The sequence below is a fragment of the Alosa alosa genome, chromosome 20 (genome assembly GCF_017589495.1).
Source record: "Alosa alosa isolate M-15738 ecotype Scorff River chromosome 20, AALO_Geno_1.1, whole genome shotgun sequence".
NCBI lineage: Eukaryota > Metazoa > Chordata > Actinopteri > Clupeiformes > Clupeidae > Alosa > Alosa alosa.
This window is the reverse complement of record NC_063208.1, coordinates 16,761,505-16,780,198: the sequence shown is the minus strand read 5'-3', so window position 1 is coordinate 16,780,198 and position 18,694 is coordinate 16,761,505. Positions and strand designations below refer to the sequence as shown.

Sequence of the window (18,694 nt, the reverse complement as noted above, 5' to 3'; positions counted from 1 at the left end):
AAAGAAAGAATGAAAGAGGAGGAGAGAGAGAGAGAGAGAGAAAGCAAGAGGGTGATTCATGCAGCTATAGACTGGTGAGCTGTTTTTTTTTTCTCTGCTACAATGCTTTATCTTCCCGTGAAAAATCCTGATATTTCCTTGTGCCTCTGCCACGAAACGCTGCTTCTGGAGGGAGCATTTGACTAAAATGAGAGTAAAAAAAAATACACTACACTTACCTGACTAAGTGACAACCTCCCCGAGCGACGTTCTGCCACACTGACCAAAGCTATTATCCCTTCACCCTTCTGCAGTCTAGAAAAAAAGTGCGGGACTTGCATGATTCCACTTCATTCAAAATTCAGACCCAAACAGCAGGTGACAGCAAGAGCAAAGTGCTATCTTCAGGGGACCCTTAAATTACCATTCCAACAGCTCCCATTTTATGTGGCTTACTAGAGCCAGTACTATGCACTCGGATGTGCAAGTAAACATTTCGACATGGAACTGAACATCAAGTATTGATGCCAGGTTTTCACAGTGTGACATTTTGCAATATGGAGTTTAAAAAAAAACCATAAATGGCAAATTTTCAGAATCAAGGCCAATAATTGGACGACAGAAACCTGGCATTTTTGACACCTTTGAAATATTGACTGTATGTTGCATCACTCAACAATACAGTCTGCAGAATGATCAATAGATGACAGGATTCACATGTTAGACTGTATATCTTAACTCCAACAATGTAGAGCAGATTATTGTCATGAAGGACAGAGCCTAATACAATTTCTATACAGATGTATTTGAATATCTTCTTTAAATATACTGTATGCCATGTTGAGGATAACTTTTGTTTAATACAGGCCATTATCTGTTTTCTCTATGAACAAGCATACACAAACACACACAGACACACACGTGTCTGCTCTCTCTTTAATTAGAAGCCTCATGTCTGAAATGCCAAGACTTGTGCTCTTCTTTTATGGGCTTACAGCAAATAGCAGAGTTTAAGTACAATTTAACTCTCTCAGCTTGCTTGTTTCCTTTTAGCACAAGTACTTCATTAATACTGTTTTAATGTGTTTTTTTTTGTCTATTCAGGTTAAGAGGGTATGTTTAAAATGCTTTTCTTGTACATACATTTGTGACTTGGCAGTTCTGGCTATGAGCAGTATGCCTTCAATTTGATTTCATTAGACTAACAAGCCTTAAAGCACCCAAGACAGCAGATGGTGACAAGTATAACAAAAAACAGTGTATACTACAGTTATGCTATTTAAAATACATTTGTACCACAATAGATGGATTTAATAAGACGCATGGACATAAAGAAACAAAATAAAACGTATAGCTGATTGTTTTATGTCAATCATCAAGTCTATGTCAGTTGTTAGTCATAAAAGCTTCATGAGGGCTAGCATGATTCTGCAATTCTAAACGGAAATTATACGATTTATACCGTTATAAAAAAAAGTATATGTTCAATAATGTAACAAAAATAAAGTGTCACATATTTTCAACATGTGTTGCCTCGTGGTATTTTATGCTTTGGTAGGCTATCATTGACTGCTTGTCAGGTGTTACCTACAGTAGCCTACCTAACTAGCATGGTGTTCTTCGTAAAACTTACTTAAAGGTACATAGCGTGTCTTGTTTCAGGAGAAAGTCATGTCTGTAGTCAATGTTTTGAATCTAACAAGTCAATTTGACGAACTACAAATGTGGAGGCAGCATGTGAATGAAGAATGAAACTGTTGGGTTGTTCCGTGGTCCAAATGTTGCTTTGTGTCATCAATCTCTGAGGATCTCTAGGACCTCATCTGGCCACAATGGCGTGCGCGCTATCCATGACCTCACAGTAAAAAGCAGTAGGCTTAAGTAGGCCGTAGCAAGAATTTGATGATGGATCAAATCTTCACCTCAATCTAGACGCTTTCACTGAGTCAGTGAATTTCAGTAGCTAAACTACAAGGTCACCATCCTGTGGTTGGTGCCTATGGCATTTTGAAGGTAAATTTGAAAACCTACTCTATAGGGAAATTGCTTAATTCCCTAGAGGAATACTATAACCCCAACAATATTTTCCCCCTTGCCAAGTGAAATATTAATGGAGAATGTAAAGCAGCTGAAAGACGAAAACTATGAGAATGGCCTTCATGTCAATACAATTATGTCAGTTGCAACATTGTTTGTCCCTTACTATTTTTCTGATTATACTGACCACCTTTTTTAAGGGAAATTTTCGGACACATCATGAATTACAAATAACCAGTGTATTTGTCATCACTGAACTGTAAAGCTTAAGACTACCCCCGTTTCTTAACCCTATAGACGTGAAGCCTTTATTGCTTATGGTTACTGTTGTTACTGATAAAATTACAAAACAGATAGTAATCACCTCAAAGAGAGATTGAGGTTCTTGTACTGAAGGTAAGTGTGTGCGCATGGTAACCTGTACCAGATTAGCACATTTATTTTAATGCAATAACAGAGAAACTGAAGCCAACACTGTGTGGTTGTGGGGAGTAAGAGCGGGTCTCTGCCTTTCTGTATCGGTCTGCACCTCCCCACACACGTTTTCTGCCACGTTTCACCGCTGAGGCCATGTGTGTCAAGAGTCCTCTGGAGGGCCCTGCGTCACGCGGCTCATCCCACACACTCACGCAGACACACACACTACATTCTCACAGCCATAACATATGCAGAAAATTCATCCTGACAGCCTTACTTAAACTACCTGCATTATTTAAAGGCATTGATATGCTTAGGCAAGCCAAAAACAAAACTCACAACTACACACTATTCTTTTCCACCGAAGCAAGGAGGAAACCAAAATGCCTGTCTCCACTTGGGGAAAAATCATAGAGCCTAAAAATGGAGCCCCAGTGAGTCATAAAAAAAAGAAACATTAAGAAAATATGCTGAATAACAAGTAGGCTATTCCGGGTTGCTTTCAGGGGTTTGATCGAGGTAAACAGTACTGTTGGCAGGGCATTTTCTTTGCTGAATAAGACTTTTGGTTGTTTTATTCCCCCTGACCCCATTCTTTGGCTGCTTTAGGCCTGACGGAAATTGAGTGCACATAAACTCAAAGCATTAAAGACATTCCAGAGTGGTCCATTGTGGGTGACATTACTGCTATACTTTTACATGAATCCATCCATGAGTCCCATCTTTTTCCATCCCAACATTTCACTTCCTTCACTTCTCATCGTTACATGATCATCTTCGTCCATTTTGGCAAACAAATGAGTCAGCTGCCTTCAAATATGTACACAAACAAACATATCACAAAACCACTCAGCACAAAAAAGACCGTTAAGTGGATAAACTGCTTACGGCCTAGGAGCTGTGCATCTGTATAGGATGGCATTTCAAGACCAGTATAATAGGTCACTGCCATAGTAGACAGTAAGTGTCTCACAGATCTGCTCAAGGGGAGATGTAGGCTGAGTGTGAATGTGCTGCCCCCTACAGCTGTAAGTGGATAATTTCTAGGGGCTCCATCCTTTCTTTCTGGTTTGAAAATGGCCGACAAGCATTCATTTCACTGGTCTCTTACAAAAGCATGGCAATGGGCGGCATAATCACTTTTCACAGGAGTGAATCCAGATGTGCTCTAAAGGGACAGCCGGTTTTGTTTGAAAGACATGTTTCAACTCTTGCTGTTCACATGAACCATTACAAGTAATAATAAATGTAACTTAATTGCTATTAATTGAGGCAAAAAAAGACATCCATCATTATTAAATTGTATATTTATTTAGTTATCAATATAATACAGAAATGTATTATTCAAACTGCTGCAGAATCCTCTCTGTGAGAGAGGGAAGCACTTGTTTTCAATTTTAAGGTTATGTTCAAGTTTTTTTATTACAAAATAAACTCAAAAATATAGCATTTGATATATTCATAATAATTCATAACGGAATTTAAATCAGTGATTAGTCCGTGATTGCCATTTATACACTGCTCTAACTGTCATCATAGCATGTTTGTTTACGCTACAGTAAGGACTATGGAAGAACTGATAAATATATGCAAATCTAAATAATACTGATGTAGTTAAATACAAGTGAGAATAAGATCCTTGAGTAAAATCATCCAATCAAGAAAATGTATGAATGCTGAGGTCGTCCAGCTTTAAAAGTAACATCTACATAATATTGGCATGGTGAGCAAAGCTCTACATTGGTTGACTATTAAAGAATGAAAGTGCTATCTATTCATTGTCATTCTTAGCAGTGGGCATTCCAAAGATGGTGTCATACACTGTGACCTCTGTTCCCATCTATGCTTTCATCTCCAGAGTGCCTTGCCATGGTCTGGTTCTCAGAACCCAAACGGGTCATCTGACCTGGGGGGGTTCCCATTGGCTTTGTCCCAGTCGGGGTCCGTGTTCCAGTCCAGAGGAGTCACCCCAATGTCCAGGACCTGGGGGTTAGTACGAGCCTCTGCCAGTCTGGCGTGATAAGGAGAGAAATGTGGAGAGATCAGTCTTTTAGAAGTGAAAGGCATAAATATTTACTATATGTACAGTCTTGAAATGTATTTCATTGCTTGATTAGACATGACATAGGATTGACATTGTTAAGATTTGTTGTTAATATTGGTCAAAGCTACATAATTGTATCTGTATGTGACTAATGATAAAGAGTAATGCAATGCTATTTGTGGTATTAGTCTGTCTGTTATTAGTCATCTGTACACTGCAAGAAAGGAAGTCAAAGTCCACCACTGTTCAACTCTGTTGAACACTAGCTTTCATTTAATCTGCCTCAATCCAAAAGTCACCTCAAAACCCCCAAAACTGTATTTATTCATAATACAACCATTTCAGTTCAAATGATGCCGTGACATTCTGCATCTACAATTTGCAGTGTTTTTTTGTCCCGTCTGTCTGTCCTGATAAGAAATACACAGACACATACACACCTAGAAGACAAACAAACAAGGAGCATGAGGTCAAAAGCACTACAGTTTAAGGACAAACAAGGCTTTTTGGAGGCGTTGTGGCATTGCCCTTCGCCAGGTTGAGGAGGAGGTGAATGAGGTCATGAAGGTGGGAGTGGGAGTGGGGTGGTGGCGCTGGCTCAGAACTCTGCCTTACTGCATGTTAGCCAAGAGGAGGAAGAAGGACCTGTTCCATAACCGCAGCCTCAATATTTGTCTCCTTTCAGGAGAGAGTGCTACTACTAAAGCATCATCAGGCCGGCTTTCTGTATATGGCTTAGGCTTAGTCATGCACTAAAAAAGAACTTTAGTGGAGATTTCCATTGAAGGAAAGCTTTTTACTCAAGGACTAGGCTTAATCCATGTACAGGAAACCGGCTCTATACCATCATGTTTTCCAGTAAGACGGGCAGAGTTCTGACACATTTCCATGGGTTTATGGGAAGGGCGGAGTGAGGAGGAGGGGTAGGAGAGAGATGAGGCTACGCAGGGGTGGGGGGTGGGACTGAGGGAGCAATACTATGGGATTGACAAATTCTGGACACAATCACAACGTTACCTGAAGAAGACCGAAAGTTATCCAAACTGCAGCTATGGGGTACAAAGAAAGACTGGTATGAGGGGGCCTTTACAGTGTGGAATTGTGTGGAATTCTGTGATGCTTTTTAATCTTCTTCTGTGGCAGAGCATTAATGAGTTCACCCAGAAATTATGTAAACGACAACAATTATATGTTCATCGAGGAAGACTGTTACGTACATCGAATTATAAGACTTAGTATTGTTTTGAAAATGCATAGCCAGCTTTAAATCAGGAGATGGCTGCTCTGACCCTCCTCTGTGTATAAAGAGTTTGTAATCATGTGCACGAGGTAAGACTTTTTTTTTAACTGACTGATTATCCAAATCCAATATTTCAAGCCGGATATTCTCAAGATAAAATAGACTAGGAAGCCATTTCAACAATATTTTTAGAGAAAGTCTGAAGGCAGTGGCCACCACCTCAACCATGCCACTTCAACTAAGGTGTTTTCCCCAGGGCAAGATGACTTACAGGTCCTCCTTCATATGAATTAAGTAAAGAATGGGCATTAAAACGGTCATTTGGAAATTGGCAGCAGGCTGCTGACTTGCATTCGAATTTGGCGACCTACAAAAGGAAGGCTAAAGGTGACAGAAATGGTTTAAAAACAACCAGTAGTTTCCTAGCAGTAACTTAGTAGTTTCCCAACCAGCTAACTGAACAAATAAACTTAAAAAAACTGCCACATTTTCCACCTAACTACCTATCTGATACATTAAAGAAACCAACAATACACTCAGTCACTCAATGCATCACTAAAACTAACATTTTCTTCCTGTTCTGTTCAAGGGTATCATATAAAGTGGCCAATGTGACAACAGATCCCATGGAGCGGAAACTGTCAAACCAAAAGCATACTTAAACCTTGTGTTTATATCATTATAAATGTGTGTTTTTACTTACTCTTCTTTAGATCATTACTTTGCAACTGAGGAGATGCCTTTGATAAATAGCAACATTGGGGCAGCCGTGGCCCACTGGTTAGCACTCTGGACTTGTAACCGGAGGGTTGCCGGTTCGAGCCCCGACCAGTGGGCTGCGGCTGAAGTGCCCTTGAGCAAGGCACCTAACCCCTCACTGCTCCCCGAGCGCCGCCGTTGTAGCAGGCAGCGCACCGGGATTAGTGTGTGCTTCACCTCACTGTGTGACGTTTGTGTTACACTAATTCACCGATTGGGTTAAATGCAGAGACCAAATTTCCCTCACGGGATCAAAAAAGTATATATACTTACTTATACTTGTAACATCCACCCCCCTCTCGGTTCTCAACCCTCAGTAAAAGCATCAGATGTTGGAAATCAGGTCATTTACATTTTTTCTCCCCTGCAAGCTCATTTCCAAGCTGTTCGTTTTACAAGGCCGAGTCTGCCAACCTTCTCTTGTTAGAGCCCGTCCACACGGAGACGCTTTTTGGGTTAAACGCAGAGGTTTTGCTTCGTCTTGGCCGAGCGTCCAAACGAATCCTGTAAACGACGCACTGCCCGAAACCGCACTTTTTTGAAACCTGGTCCCACAGTGGAAAAATTTGAAAGCGTAGCCCTTTTGAATTCGTTTGGACAGTGAAACCGCACATCCTACTTGCGTATCGATGATGTCATCGCAACAGCTGCCCTGGACTTGACACTTATTGTAGCCTATTGCCTAACAATACTAGTTTTCATACATGACATTACCTACGATTATACTCCGTAGGATAAATATCACAACTGGTGCTGCGCAGCGCCGATAGCTTATGACTTGGTGGACTGAACAATGTTTTTCCCGGTGTTTTTTTATGCATTCTAGCTACTGTCAGTGACGCGAGAGAACTTAAGTTATTAGGAAAGTGCGGTGTAAGTTTACATTAATTTGTGCGTAGTGCCGGTGTCATTCATTTATTTTACATGTCTTACAACATAAACTAGATGTACCGCAGAGCGGTACAAAATATGACCGCCGCCCAGTCCAGCACATTTTTTCCACAAAAATAAATCACGCTGAAAGGCCTATAGGATTCTAACTGTCTCACTAAATTGCATTATCCACACTCAATTCTCACTGGTATCTGCTAGACAACAAGTACCAAAACATGATTAGTTCATTGATTTCACATGTAAAATTCATTTTATACAACCCCACCTCCATCTTGCCTGTTCATAATTCTGAGAAATTCTTGAATTGTGTGCATGTACATGTTTATGTTATGTGTGTGTGTGTGTGTGTGTGTGTGCGTGCGTGCTTGTGTGTCTGCCTGTGTATGTGCCTGTGCATGCATGCGTACATATGTCTACTGTGTGAGTATGTGTCATACATATGATTACTGTGAATGTATGTGTGTGCGTGTGTATCTGTTTGTGCACATGTGTGCACATGAAATGGGTTAACATGACCCCTGGAGGCAAACATACGGAAAAAAATGGTCATCCTAGGCCCTACAGTTCTCAAGATATTCACAGAAAACTGTCTGCCCTACACTCCTTTCGGGGGTCCAGTCCAGCGGGGGGGCTACAGATCAAAACAAAAAACGATGGTTCCACGCTGTCCATGTGGGGTTACATGCCCACCAAGTTTTGTGTACCCCGGTCTTTCAGTGTCCCGGGAATCCTTGACGGAAATTTGGGCATGCGAAAAAAAAAACACAAAAAAAAAAACTGACTAAACCTGCGCGGCGGTTATAATAAATGCATTCATAGTGAAGTCAGATATGAGCTACAAAGACGCTTAAAACTCATGTTAAGCCTATAGATGCACACTAAATGCGAATGCGCGATTTGATGCAAGCAAACGTATCGACTGTAAGGCTATTATAGCAATATTATCAATGTGGCGACGGAATAGCCCTAGAACTTGGGTACGCCTAGCCTTTGCACTTGCGGTGATAACCAAAACTAATGTGAATCGCGGACTATCCTACAACCAAAGAAAGTAAAGGAGATTATTTTTACCTGCGTTAGCCAAATAAAGGACGGGACTGCACTGCACCCTTCACAAACCGTAAAAATTAAGTTTATTAGTTTTACAGTTTACTACAGTTGACAGTTCACTGTAAGTCCACACAAACAATTCTGGTTTCCTTGCACTAGCCATTTCGTCGTAGACTATTCTGTCAGCGCAAGCTTTGGTCAATTTCTGTAAAGAAACAGTGCCACCTATAGGCCTGGGATATGAAGTAACGTGTTGAGTCGTGTTGAGATGGATCCGTTTGGACGCAAATATTCTTGATACGGTTCCAGGGAAGACGGAGGAAAAAAAGATCGGTTTGGTACGTGTGGATTAGAGTGATGCACAACAGTATCAGCCCAAGAGGACGCCCCCTGAGAAATCTGACAGTTATATGAACTTACCTTGAAAACGCTTCATCCAAGCCATCATCAATTTCCTGTCAAGTGATGAAAACACTTCCTAAGTATGTTTTCTTTTGAAGTCAGCTCAGATTTCATACTATTACTCCAAGAGGATTTCAAAGAGAACAATCAAGGCTATAATTCTATTGAACTCAGTTGGCAAAATCTTTAACTATGAATTGGGAAATGATGTTGAAATGGTAATAAAAATAAACATGTGACTAGAAATGGTCTTACCCAGATGGTGTTGTTGTTATCAGGCCTGTTGAGGTTAGTCACAAGGTTCTTTCGATTGTCAACATCATCCACAATCTTACAGGAGCTATCAAAGTCCAACAGATTCCCTGTAGCTACATCTACAAAAAAAGAGCATGACAAACAAATGCATACAGTGTTACATATAGACAGTGCTTTCTTTGTAGCTAATGATTGCCCATTCTGGCCACAATCGATGCGTTTAGGCATAGACTCAGAAAGGAATCTTCTGTGTGGATGAGGACACGAGGGAGATAATGAACATGCATGTTTGCTTGTTTGTTTGATATCATAAAATAAATAAAAAGGTGTGCATGAGTTTATATGTGCTTCGATTAAAACAGGACATTCATTCAAATGAAGTCTTAAGTTGAACTAAAGCTTGTATTTGTGCAAATTTTAATACAATAAGAAATAATTTAATCACAGACATCGGTGGGTCAGATAAAAGCGGTCTCATGCAACATGATGCCGTTAGTTCATGCACAAGAACTCGGCTCATAGACTGACTTTGCACTTTGCCGAGCATTCTATTTGAGGCCTGTAGTGTTTTATAGTGTGAATGTGTACAAACTACCTGGTCCCTGTAAATTGGTGGACATCTCTGGACATGTCTGGGCGTTGTCGGTAACTTCTTGGACAGAGCTGGACTTTACCCGCTGCTCTTTCTCTGCGAGGAGCGAGGACAGATGGCACATCATCATCATCTCTCTACATCAACTCCATAATTACATTTCCCATTCTCCTCTATTCCCCATTAACCAAATCCACTTTCCCCACCAAACTGTTCTCATCCCTGCCACCGCACAGCATTTAGAGCACAATAAAGAAACCCAGGGACAGCACAAAATTGAATACCTTCTTTGGCCACCTGCCAGAACTCAAAAGCAACTTTGAAGGCTTGAGCCACAGTGAGAGTCACTGCTTGAGCCTACAGGGAAGAGACATTGAAGTTGTTATTCATGCATTTACACGATCATTCATTTACATTAATCCAACACTTTTATTCAAAGTGACTTACAGTTCAAAACAGTACAAAATAGAAATTGCTCCTTGATTCAAACACGAAAACCCTCTTATGACACACTATTGTGTTATACTTTATTATGACCCGGTCATATAGGTTTAGTCAGATTTTCTTTTTCCGTCTTTTTCTTTCGGCCTGTAGGTGGCCGGAGACAGTTTTCTGTGAATATCTCGAGAACCGTAGGGCCTAGGAGGTCCACCTTTTTTTGTATGTTGGTCTTAAGGGGGCATGTCAACCCATCCCATTACCACTTATTTCATGTATAGCGCCACCTAGTTAAAAATTAAAAAGCAAAAAATTAGGTGTTTTCATCACAATATCTCTGGCTGACATGGTCAAAACTGCACGAAATTGAAAGTGTAGGATCATTATGACACCCTCTGAATGCATGCCAAGTTTTGTGAACTTTCGTTCATGGGGGGCCTTACAATAAAATAATTTATGAGTACATTTAGTGACCGTACACCAACAAGGATTCCCGGGACACTGAAAGACCGGGGTACACGAAACTTGGTGGGCATGTAACCCCACATGGATAGCATGGAACCATCGTTTTTTGTTTTGATCTGTAGCCCCCCCGCTGTACTGGACCCCCCGAAAGGAGGGTAGGGCAGACACAGTTTTCTGTGAATATCTTGAGAACCGTAGGGCCTAGGATGACCAATTTTTTAGACATATGTACACATGCATGCACATGCACAAACACACATACGCAGGCAAACACACAAGCACGCACACAAACACACACACCCACAAACATAAACATAAACATGTACACGCACACAATTCAAGAATTTCTCAGAATTATGAACAGGCAAGATGGGGGTGGGGTTGTATAAAATGAATTTTACATGTGAAATCTATGAACTAATCATGTTTTGGTACTTGTTGTCTAGCAGATACCAGTGAGAATTGAGTGTGGATAATGCAATTTAGTGAGACAGTTAGAATTATATAGGCCTTTCAGCGTGATTTATTTTTGTGGAAAAAATGTGCTGGACTGGGCGGCGGTCATATTTTATACCGCTCTGCGGTACATCTAGTTATACTCAAATGTATCCCACACTTCCATCCAAGGTGGCCTACAGCACTTACAAAAGAGGAATTTAACAGTATACAGCTTCTTGAGAATTCAACCACAACCCTGTTATTACTACTTTTCTCTACACAGTTTTCATTTCATACAGTCCTGCTGGGGCTACTTGTGTCAGGGGAAAGCTAAGACCTATTCAGAGGTGTAGTTGGGCAAGTCATGACAAATCAAACTACCTTGTACTAAAAGCAAGTCTGATATGTGAATCATGAGTCAGGTGTTTGGTTCAGGAATTTAAAGAATTAAAAACACTTACCACTTTTCTTTTGGCGCAGAGGAATGCATGGCACTCCAGAGTCTGGTTCTGTTGGTTTTGGGCGATGTAGGCAAACACCTTGTCGTGCATCTTGTCTGCAGTGCAATAGGATATTCTGGAAAGGGGGAAATGGGTAAGGGGGAGAAAGAAAGGTCGCAGAAATGTCAGACCTCTCCCTGCCAGTAAAGGCACCATTGTCCATAGGTTTACATACAAATACAGCAGACAACATCTAGCACAAAATGTAGTGAGCCTGGATTATTGAGGCCAGGAAGCTTTTCCTTTAAAATTGTGAATGGCCTGACATTTTTTAGAGGGTGTGGGGGCCTGGAATTTGCTTGAGTTGTTATTCTTCTAAGTCTGTCCATATGTGCAATCTAGGTCTGCGTGTGAGAGGGTGAGAGCAAGAGGGGGAAAGAGAGAGAGAGAGAATGTGGACAACATTACGTCCAACAACACGTGCGCTGCCCACCCAGCTGTGAGCAGCAAAGATTTATGGGAAACAGTCCTGCAACGAAGACTTAAGAGACATTTATTAGGCATTCCTCCTCAGCAAGAAAACACTGAGAGCATATGTGCTGGGATATGTGATCTGTGGTGTAGGACAGTGTGTGAGAAAGAAAGAGAATATGTGTGTGAGAGAGAGAGAGAGCTAAGAGAAAGAAACAGAGAGAGGGAGAGAGAGAGATCTTAAATCTCTAATGACAAGCAGGGAAATAACTGCAGTTGGGGGGGGGGGGGGCACAAGAGGTAGAGGTATTACTGTATTGTCTGTTGACCTAAAACATTAACAGCCTTTCACAAAACCAAAGTCAAATCACAGACGGCATCATTAAGGGAATGTTTTTTTTTATAGCCGTCAGGAAGAATCTTTCTTAGCCTGACTTATCTGATGGATTTGCAAGGAAGAAAGGAAAATAGAACAAAGCTTGAAACAATTTTGGATAGAGCAAAAAGACTCCTCAGGTCTCTAGAAGTGGAGACTCACCTGTATATAGACACATTTTCGATCAGCTGTTTGGTTGCATAGTCACAGAGGATAATTCCCTGAGGTGAAACTTTTAAAGCAACTTTTTGGAGTTTCTTCCCACTTGCTTTGGCCTACAAAAGAAGACAGCATTCACAACAGAAGAATAATATAAAAGTTTCTGCTCAGAAAATACTATTTCAAATTCATCAAAACACGACAGAGAAAGAAATCTTTTCACACAATGGACTCACTGTGGCGACAATGCGTTTGACAGCTGCCGCCGAGAGCTCCTCGCCTTTCGGTTGGTCCACCAGGGTCATCCCCAGGTGCCTGAGGTTAAAGGTCATGCCCTCCAGGATGGTCTCCCTTGTGTCTGTCCAATTCTCCGGAAGCTCTGTGGAGCAAAGCAGGTCATGGGACATCAACAACCTTCTGCTAATGTAAACTTTTTCCCCCCTGGCAGCACATGGACTAAAGGATAACAAAACTGTCTGGAGAGACAAAGTTCAGTAAAGCACTGCTTTTGTTTGTTTACACACAACAGTGCGTATGTATAGATATCTGCTAAGCTTTGATAATGTAAATATTTACCAGATATGGTTATGTCCTACAGATAGCATCTGTGTAAATATTCAGGTTTCCAGGTGAATCAAGTAAAATCAGGACAAGAGACGTCCTTGATCTTGAACTGACACACACTGATAAGAGAGGCCCTGTTTTGCATTGACATACTGAACAAAACAGTGACAAAATAACATAAAAACAAGCTTAGTCTGAAAAGCTCCAGGGACAGGCATAAACCTTATCTCTCTCTAGCCCATGGTGACCTACCTCTGAACCCCAAACTATGCTTATGAAATATCCATGGTAGTGTGGGGAAAGCTCTGATAAGCCTTTGATAAGCATCACAAAAGACCACGGGCTCCTCTATCCTCAAGACTCGTCCTTCTCTCTCTCGCCCCCTGTCTCATTTCTATGAGCAAAGCTCTGAGCTGGAATCTGGAGTATGGTTTGAGAATGTGTTTGTGAATTCCAGTGGGATGGGTGGAGGGACACCTCCTCCTAAAATGTAAGATGAATTACTGCATCAAGTGTTCAAGATGCGCGCGCGCGGGTGTGGGCCTGGTTAGTACTTGGATGGGAGAAAAACTAGGTTGCTGCTGGAAGTGGTGATGGTGGGTGTTCAGTAGGTGGCCCTCTTCCCTCTGGCCAAAAAGATCGATCCCAATGCCCCAATGCAGTAACGGAGACACTGTACTGTAGGAGATGCAGTCCATCGGATGAGACATTAAACCGAGGTCCTGACTCACTGTGGTCATTAAAGATCCCATGGCACTTATTGCAAAGAGTAGGGGATTCCCCGGTGTCCTGGCTAGATTTCCAACCTGGCTCATTTAATCTGGCCTCCTAATCATCCCCCACTGTAATTGGCTCATTCACTCCTTCACTCTCTACCTCAAGCTGGTGTGTGGTGAGTGTTCTGGCGCATAATGGCTCTTGTGCATCACCCAGGTGGGTGCTACACATTGGTGGTGGTTAGTGAGGTCCTCCCTTCCATGTGGAGCGCTTTGAGTGTTGAGAAAAGCGCTATTTAAATGTAACGTGTTGTTGTTTTGTTGGTAATAAAATCTGACGAAAAGGGGAAACTTCCTCATCCCCTCGACTGAAAAGCCCAGTTTTATTCAATTGGATTTTACAAACGACTACCCAGTCCCAACATCTCACAGTAGAAATGACGGTTAAAATAAGATTATGGAGGGAGAGAGAGGAAGAGAGCGAGCAGGAAGCCAAGAACAACAAGTGACAGTAATGGAGGACAAGCAGCGCAGAAACGCTAGACGAGCACCACAGAGTTGATCGATAGCCTTGAATCAACACCATCCAAAAGTGATTGAAGACCACGGACAGGGCTGGAAATTTTGAATAATTTTCTAAATGCAGATCCCCCCACATCACCACACACACGCATCTTTCCCAGAGTTATTGATGACTGTCCTCAGTGCTCGAGACGGCAGTCTGGAGGTGATCCTCCGACTCTGCAAAAAAGCGCATAACAGCGCAATAACATCGCCAGGCTGACAGGCAATCTCCATTATTCTGATTAGTGGGACGCGCAGGCGCCCTCCATCACAGAGAAAAGCCCCTCACTTTCTCCCCATGATGCCGGCTGAGGGCCATTTCGCACTGGTACCTGGGGCCTCCAATCCCTGACTCACACACTCTCATCCTCTTCAAATGCCAAAAGATTAAGAATGGGAAAAGTATGTGGGTTTTGTGCCGTGCGTCTATGTGTGTGTGTGTGTGTGTGTACTTTCCCCCCAGATAACTCGCTTGGGATTTGAGGCCTTTGGGGAAAGTGAGACGCAAAGCCAATTTTTGCAAACTGGGGCAGACCCATTAGACCAACTTAAATGGTCACTCATGTATCTTTAATGTATACAGCCTTCTTTTTTCCTCTGACGAAACAGTTGGCGGGATAGAGAGAATTAATGTCATTTAATGTGTTGTGACAGTCATCACTTCCATTACCGAAAGATATTTTTGGGCTTTTAAAGTGAATATAAATGCATTAAGCTATTAGTGACATGCCCTGCAGGAATCTGAGTTGCCACATCCCGGGGCAGTTGCTGCTTGACCAGCTGCTGAATCATGGTGCAATGTTGTTCCTCATCTTGATCTGTAACTACATTTAAACCCTCAGCAACAGATTCAAGTCCTATTATATTGTGAAAAGTAAAGCAAGACTTTAAACGGTAAGTCAATGTTTAAGACCCACAACAGTAGCTTGTTCACATCACTGTGCAGCTTCTTAGACAGTTCAAGTAGAGATTTCATCATTGGACCAGGCGTTGTATCGTCTATCTTTGATCAAAATGCCAGTGCTGGGCAACCAAACACTTTTCCAGCTGAGAAGTCAGACAGAGGAAAACTAGCGCTGAGGTACAAACACTGTCCCCTGGAATAAAAAAAGGCTATGTGTCACAGATGGCTACCATAATCTCTCTGTCGAATACTTCACATGCACGCGTATCTGACTGAGATGCAGTGTGCCGTTTAGCTGTTTTCACTACCAAATGGAAATCCATCACAAAAGCTTTTACACAAGGGCTTAACTCGAGTCGCAACTCCTGACCATATGTAAAAAATGTGAGACCAAAACCATGTAATTAGGTAATCTCTGGACCATAGGGACATTAGCCCTGGTTGCTAGGTTCTCAAATAGGTATGTCACCCATACTTGTGCCACCATGTTCAGTATGAACTACGTGCATGCTTAAATACACACACACACACACACACACACACAATATTCAGACTGAAGCATGCAATAAAAGTCTTCCCCGGCCCACTCCTCATTACAACGCATTTGCCGCAAGCTATATGGTTCATCTTCTGAGCTGGCATGACTTTGAAGGGAGGGAAAATACATTTTCCACCTATTAAAATGACTGATGTCCGTAAAATGGTAGCTTACTGGAAGGTGTTAGAAGAAATATGAGATGATCTTACACAGCATGAATTGTAATTAGCAGATTATCTTTCTTGATAACAAATTACATTGTTTCCCTAGGATACATCTCAGAAGTATTATCTGTGCTGATGACAGACCTACGTTAAGAATCATCCCGTTCCGAGTGTAGTACCACTGTATGGATAGGCTTACTAAGTCATGTAGGGAAGACTAGGATCCATTAGCTTCTTAAGGAAACCAAGGCATACTTCAGTGCTGATCTGCAGGATTTGTGTTAAGTAGCCTATAGTCTCGATTCCCTGTCGTCTATGTGGAGTAAATGTCCAAAGTTTGACAGAAGGCAGAACATTTGTGAAAGTAGGTCAGTAGAGCAACAAAAGGTTAGTTTAACAAATCATACACAGAGCTAGCCTATGCATTAGGCGACCAGTCGCCTTGAAAGCAAAAAAGGTGAAATCAAATATTTTGAGTGATATAGCAGTAGCCTACTTTGACAACAAGGCTACGACTGAACATCACTGTTTAGTAGCGTTGTTGATGTAGTAGCCTAACCCTGTTCTTACACTGAAGGAAACGCATCGCAAGGTTAACTGTGGATGTTTTTGTTTAGGCCTAAATAGTGTAGATTGTTACTGTCAAATGTAGAACGGTCTATCCCTACATATCTGAGCACACTATAACCAGCGTTTCTCAAACTGTGGGTCGCGACCTACTACTGGGTCGCGGAGACATGCCAGGTGGGGCGCGAACTGACGTGAAAAACAGGAGTTTTTTTTTTGTTATTTGTTTTATCTGTAGCCTGGGCCCAGGTAGCACCCGATGCCCAATGGACGCACTGTGTTATTCACAGGGAAGCGCTCGTGTCAAGGCAGTTTAGTTAGACCCGACCTACATGAGATTTTGAACGTTGTTGTGAGAGTGGTGAATTTCACCAAAACCCGGCCCTTAAAAGCGCGTCTATTCTCCGCACTTTGCGAAGAGATGGTAGCTGACCTAAAGGCTGTACTGTTTCACAGCGAGGCAAGGTGGCCGAGGTAAAGTGCTGTCGCGCGTGTTTGAGCTCCGAGTAGCCTCTTCTTGGAGGAAGAGCGCATGTTTGAATCTGCAAGCACGTTCACTAATAAACATTTCTTGACGAAGCTGGCCCATCTTAGCGATATGAGTAAAATGTCCAGTTACAAGGCAAAGACAAGCACCTACCTCACCTAGCAAATAAGATTACTGCATTCACCAAAAAAACTTGAGTATGGGACAGGCGCCTCGATCGCGACAGTAGGCCTATTATGCCAAAAAGTGGGGAATGAAAGAAAAAGTTTGATAACCACTGATCTAGTTTGTTAAATACCACAGTCACGAGTTGGGTCGAGATAGTCTGTCATTTTTAAAAAGTTGGTCCCCAGAAAAAAAGTTTGAGAAACACTGCTATAACTGACTGGCAATGTAGCCTAACTTTAGGTAGCAAGACCGCTTTTTAGGGCTGCCTTGACCTCACAAGTTATGGCACAGTTTTTCGTCGCACGTGACTTAACGTTATCAGCACAAGGCACAACCACAACAGATTGTTTGAACCCCACAGGCCTATCAACAGGTAATGCAACAAAGTAACTACATTTTTGGACACTGTTCTAAAAGACAACAATGTAATCAACACGTTTGGATTCATGTTATGTAGACGAAATAACGGTGCAAGTTAGAAATACGACAGCACCCTACGATAGAACTGCCATCTAGGCTAGTTCTTCTACCGCAAAACAGCAGCATATAAATTGAAGAGACCTAAAACGAATCACAGCACAATCGGCTTCTCGCTAGGCTACATTGTTTTCTTAGTTCGACTGAATAACAGTGGATAAATGGTCTCCTACTACCAGAACTCTACGCTAAAGTGGTAAAACAAGCCGATCCCGCAGGCAACCGTTGCACAACTCTCAGAAGTTGACTATCGGAGAGAAATAATTGGCACAGGATAGGTTACTTACTTTTGTGTTTTCCTGAATTCCAAGATTGTTTGGCCATACTTGGACTACGAATAATAGCCCTCCCCGCGGACTTAAGAGCATCCATATGTACAGCTGATATAAAAAAAATTATATAAATCTACACTCTCTCTGTCCAGCACTCTGTCGTTGCCATGCGCTGTCTCAACTAGGCTACTTCTCCAACTTTTGTTTGCGTTTGGATGCCGAAACCCATGGGAATGAGGATTGTCCTTCCAACTGGGCGGTGTTGAAGCTGTCAATCAGAGAATAGCAAACACGAAGGCGTGACAGCAGGATGTGTTATTTTACACCATAGCATACATTTCTTGACTTTAATCAAATACACAGCTGGTCCTTACGCAATTTTAAAATAAACGCCACGAACTCTACGCTGTGACGTATTATTTAGCCTACAGCCAACGCTTCAATTCAAATATCCTAGCTTTGTTTTAAATTTCGAGTGCCCCCATGTGGTCATGAAGAGGACTTCAATGTGGGGTTTTCAAAGTATTCCTAAATGCAGAAGAGCTGGACGTTGATACATTCTTTGCATTTTCTCTACGAGTAGGCCCTACCGCTATTTTACCATATAGCCTAGCCTACCCACACCAGGCACATGCAGATTTGACGGTCACCACAACAGAGTCTGAAACAAATTCCTAATTTGAAAGAAAGTTGACTCAGGCTACTGTCTGCTGCACGATTTGGGGAAAATATCTAATTGCGATTTTTTTCCTGATTGCCTGATTTGTGAGCACGCCTGGTGCACAAGTAGCACAACACCCCCGACCAACTGTGAGGC

The 18,694-nt window shown here is 42.0% G+C and overlaps 1 protein-coding gene across 3 annotated transcripts; it reads right to left on the bottom strand.

Moving 5' to 3' along the window:
• Positions 1 to 3,722: 3,722 nt before the first annotated feature.
• On the bottom strand, positions 3,723 to 18,262 carry ldlrap1a (low density lipoprotein receptor adaptor protein 1a). 3 transcript variants are annotated; one of them, XM_048229041.1, is made up of 10 exons: positions 17,893 to 18,262; positions 12,693 to 12,835; positions 12,460 to 12,572; positions 11,472 to 11,586; positions 9,954 to 10,026; positions 9,673 to 9,765; positions 9,078 to 9,196; positions 8,841 to 8,875; positions 5,495 to 5,526; positions 3,723 to 4,444 (listed from the first exon to the last, which is right to left on the bottom strand). In XM_048229041.1, the coding sequence occupies exons 1-10, from the start codon at positions 17,975 to 17,977 to the stop codon at positions 4,398 to 4,400; spliced, it is 855 nt and encodes a 284-aa protein (XP_048084998.1). In that variant the 5' UTR covers positions 17,978 to 18,262; the 3' UTR covers positions 3,723 to 4,397. The 3 variants fall into 3 exon arrangements, with proteins under 3 accessions (XP_048084998.1, XP_048084997.1, XP_048084999.1); XM_048229040.1 differs by lacking the exon at positions 5,495 to 5,526 and having other exon boundaries at positions 17,893 to 18,258; XM_048229042.1 differs by lacking the exons at positions 5,495 to 5,526; positions 8,841 to 8,875 and having other exon boundaries at positions 17,893 to 18,261.
• Positions 18,263 to 18,694: the final 432 nt, after the last annotated feature.

Bases quoted from the DNA above. Each gene is read 5' to 3' on its own strand.
- ldlrap1a (XM_048229040.1), bottom strand. From the start codon at position 17,977: ATGGATGCTCTTAAGTCCGCGGGGAGGGCTATTATTCGTAGTCCAAGT. The intron at 12,836-17,892 runs GTAAGTAACCTA...TTTGCTCCACAG, and splicing joins GAATTCAGGAAAACACAAAA to AGCTTCCGGAGAATTGGACA. The intron at 10,027-11,471 runs GTAAGTGTTTTT...TCTTCCCTGTAG, and splicing joins TCTGCGCCAAAAGAAAAGTG to GCTCAAGCAGTGACTCTCAC.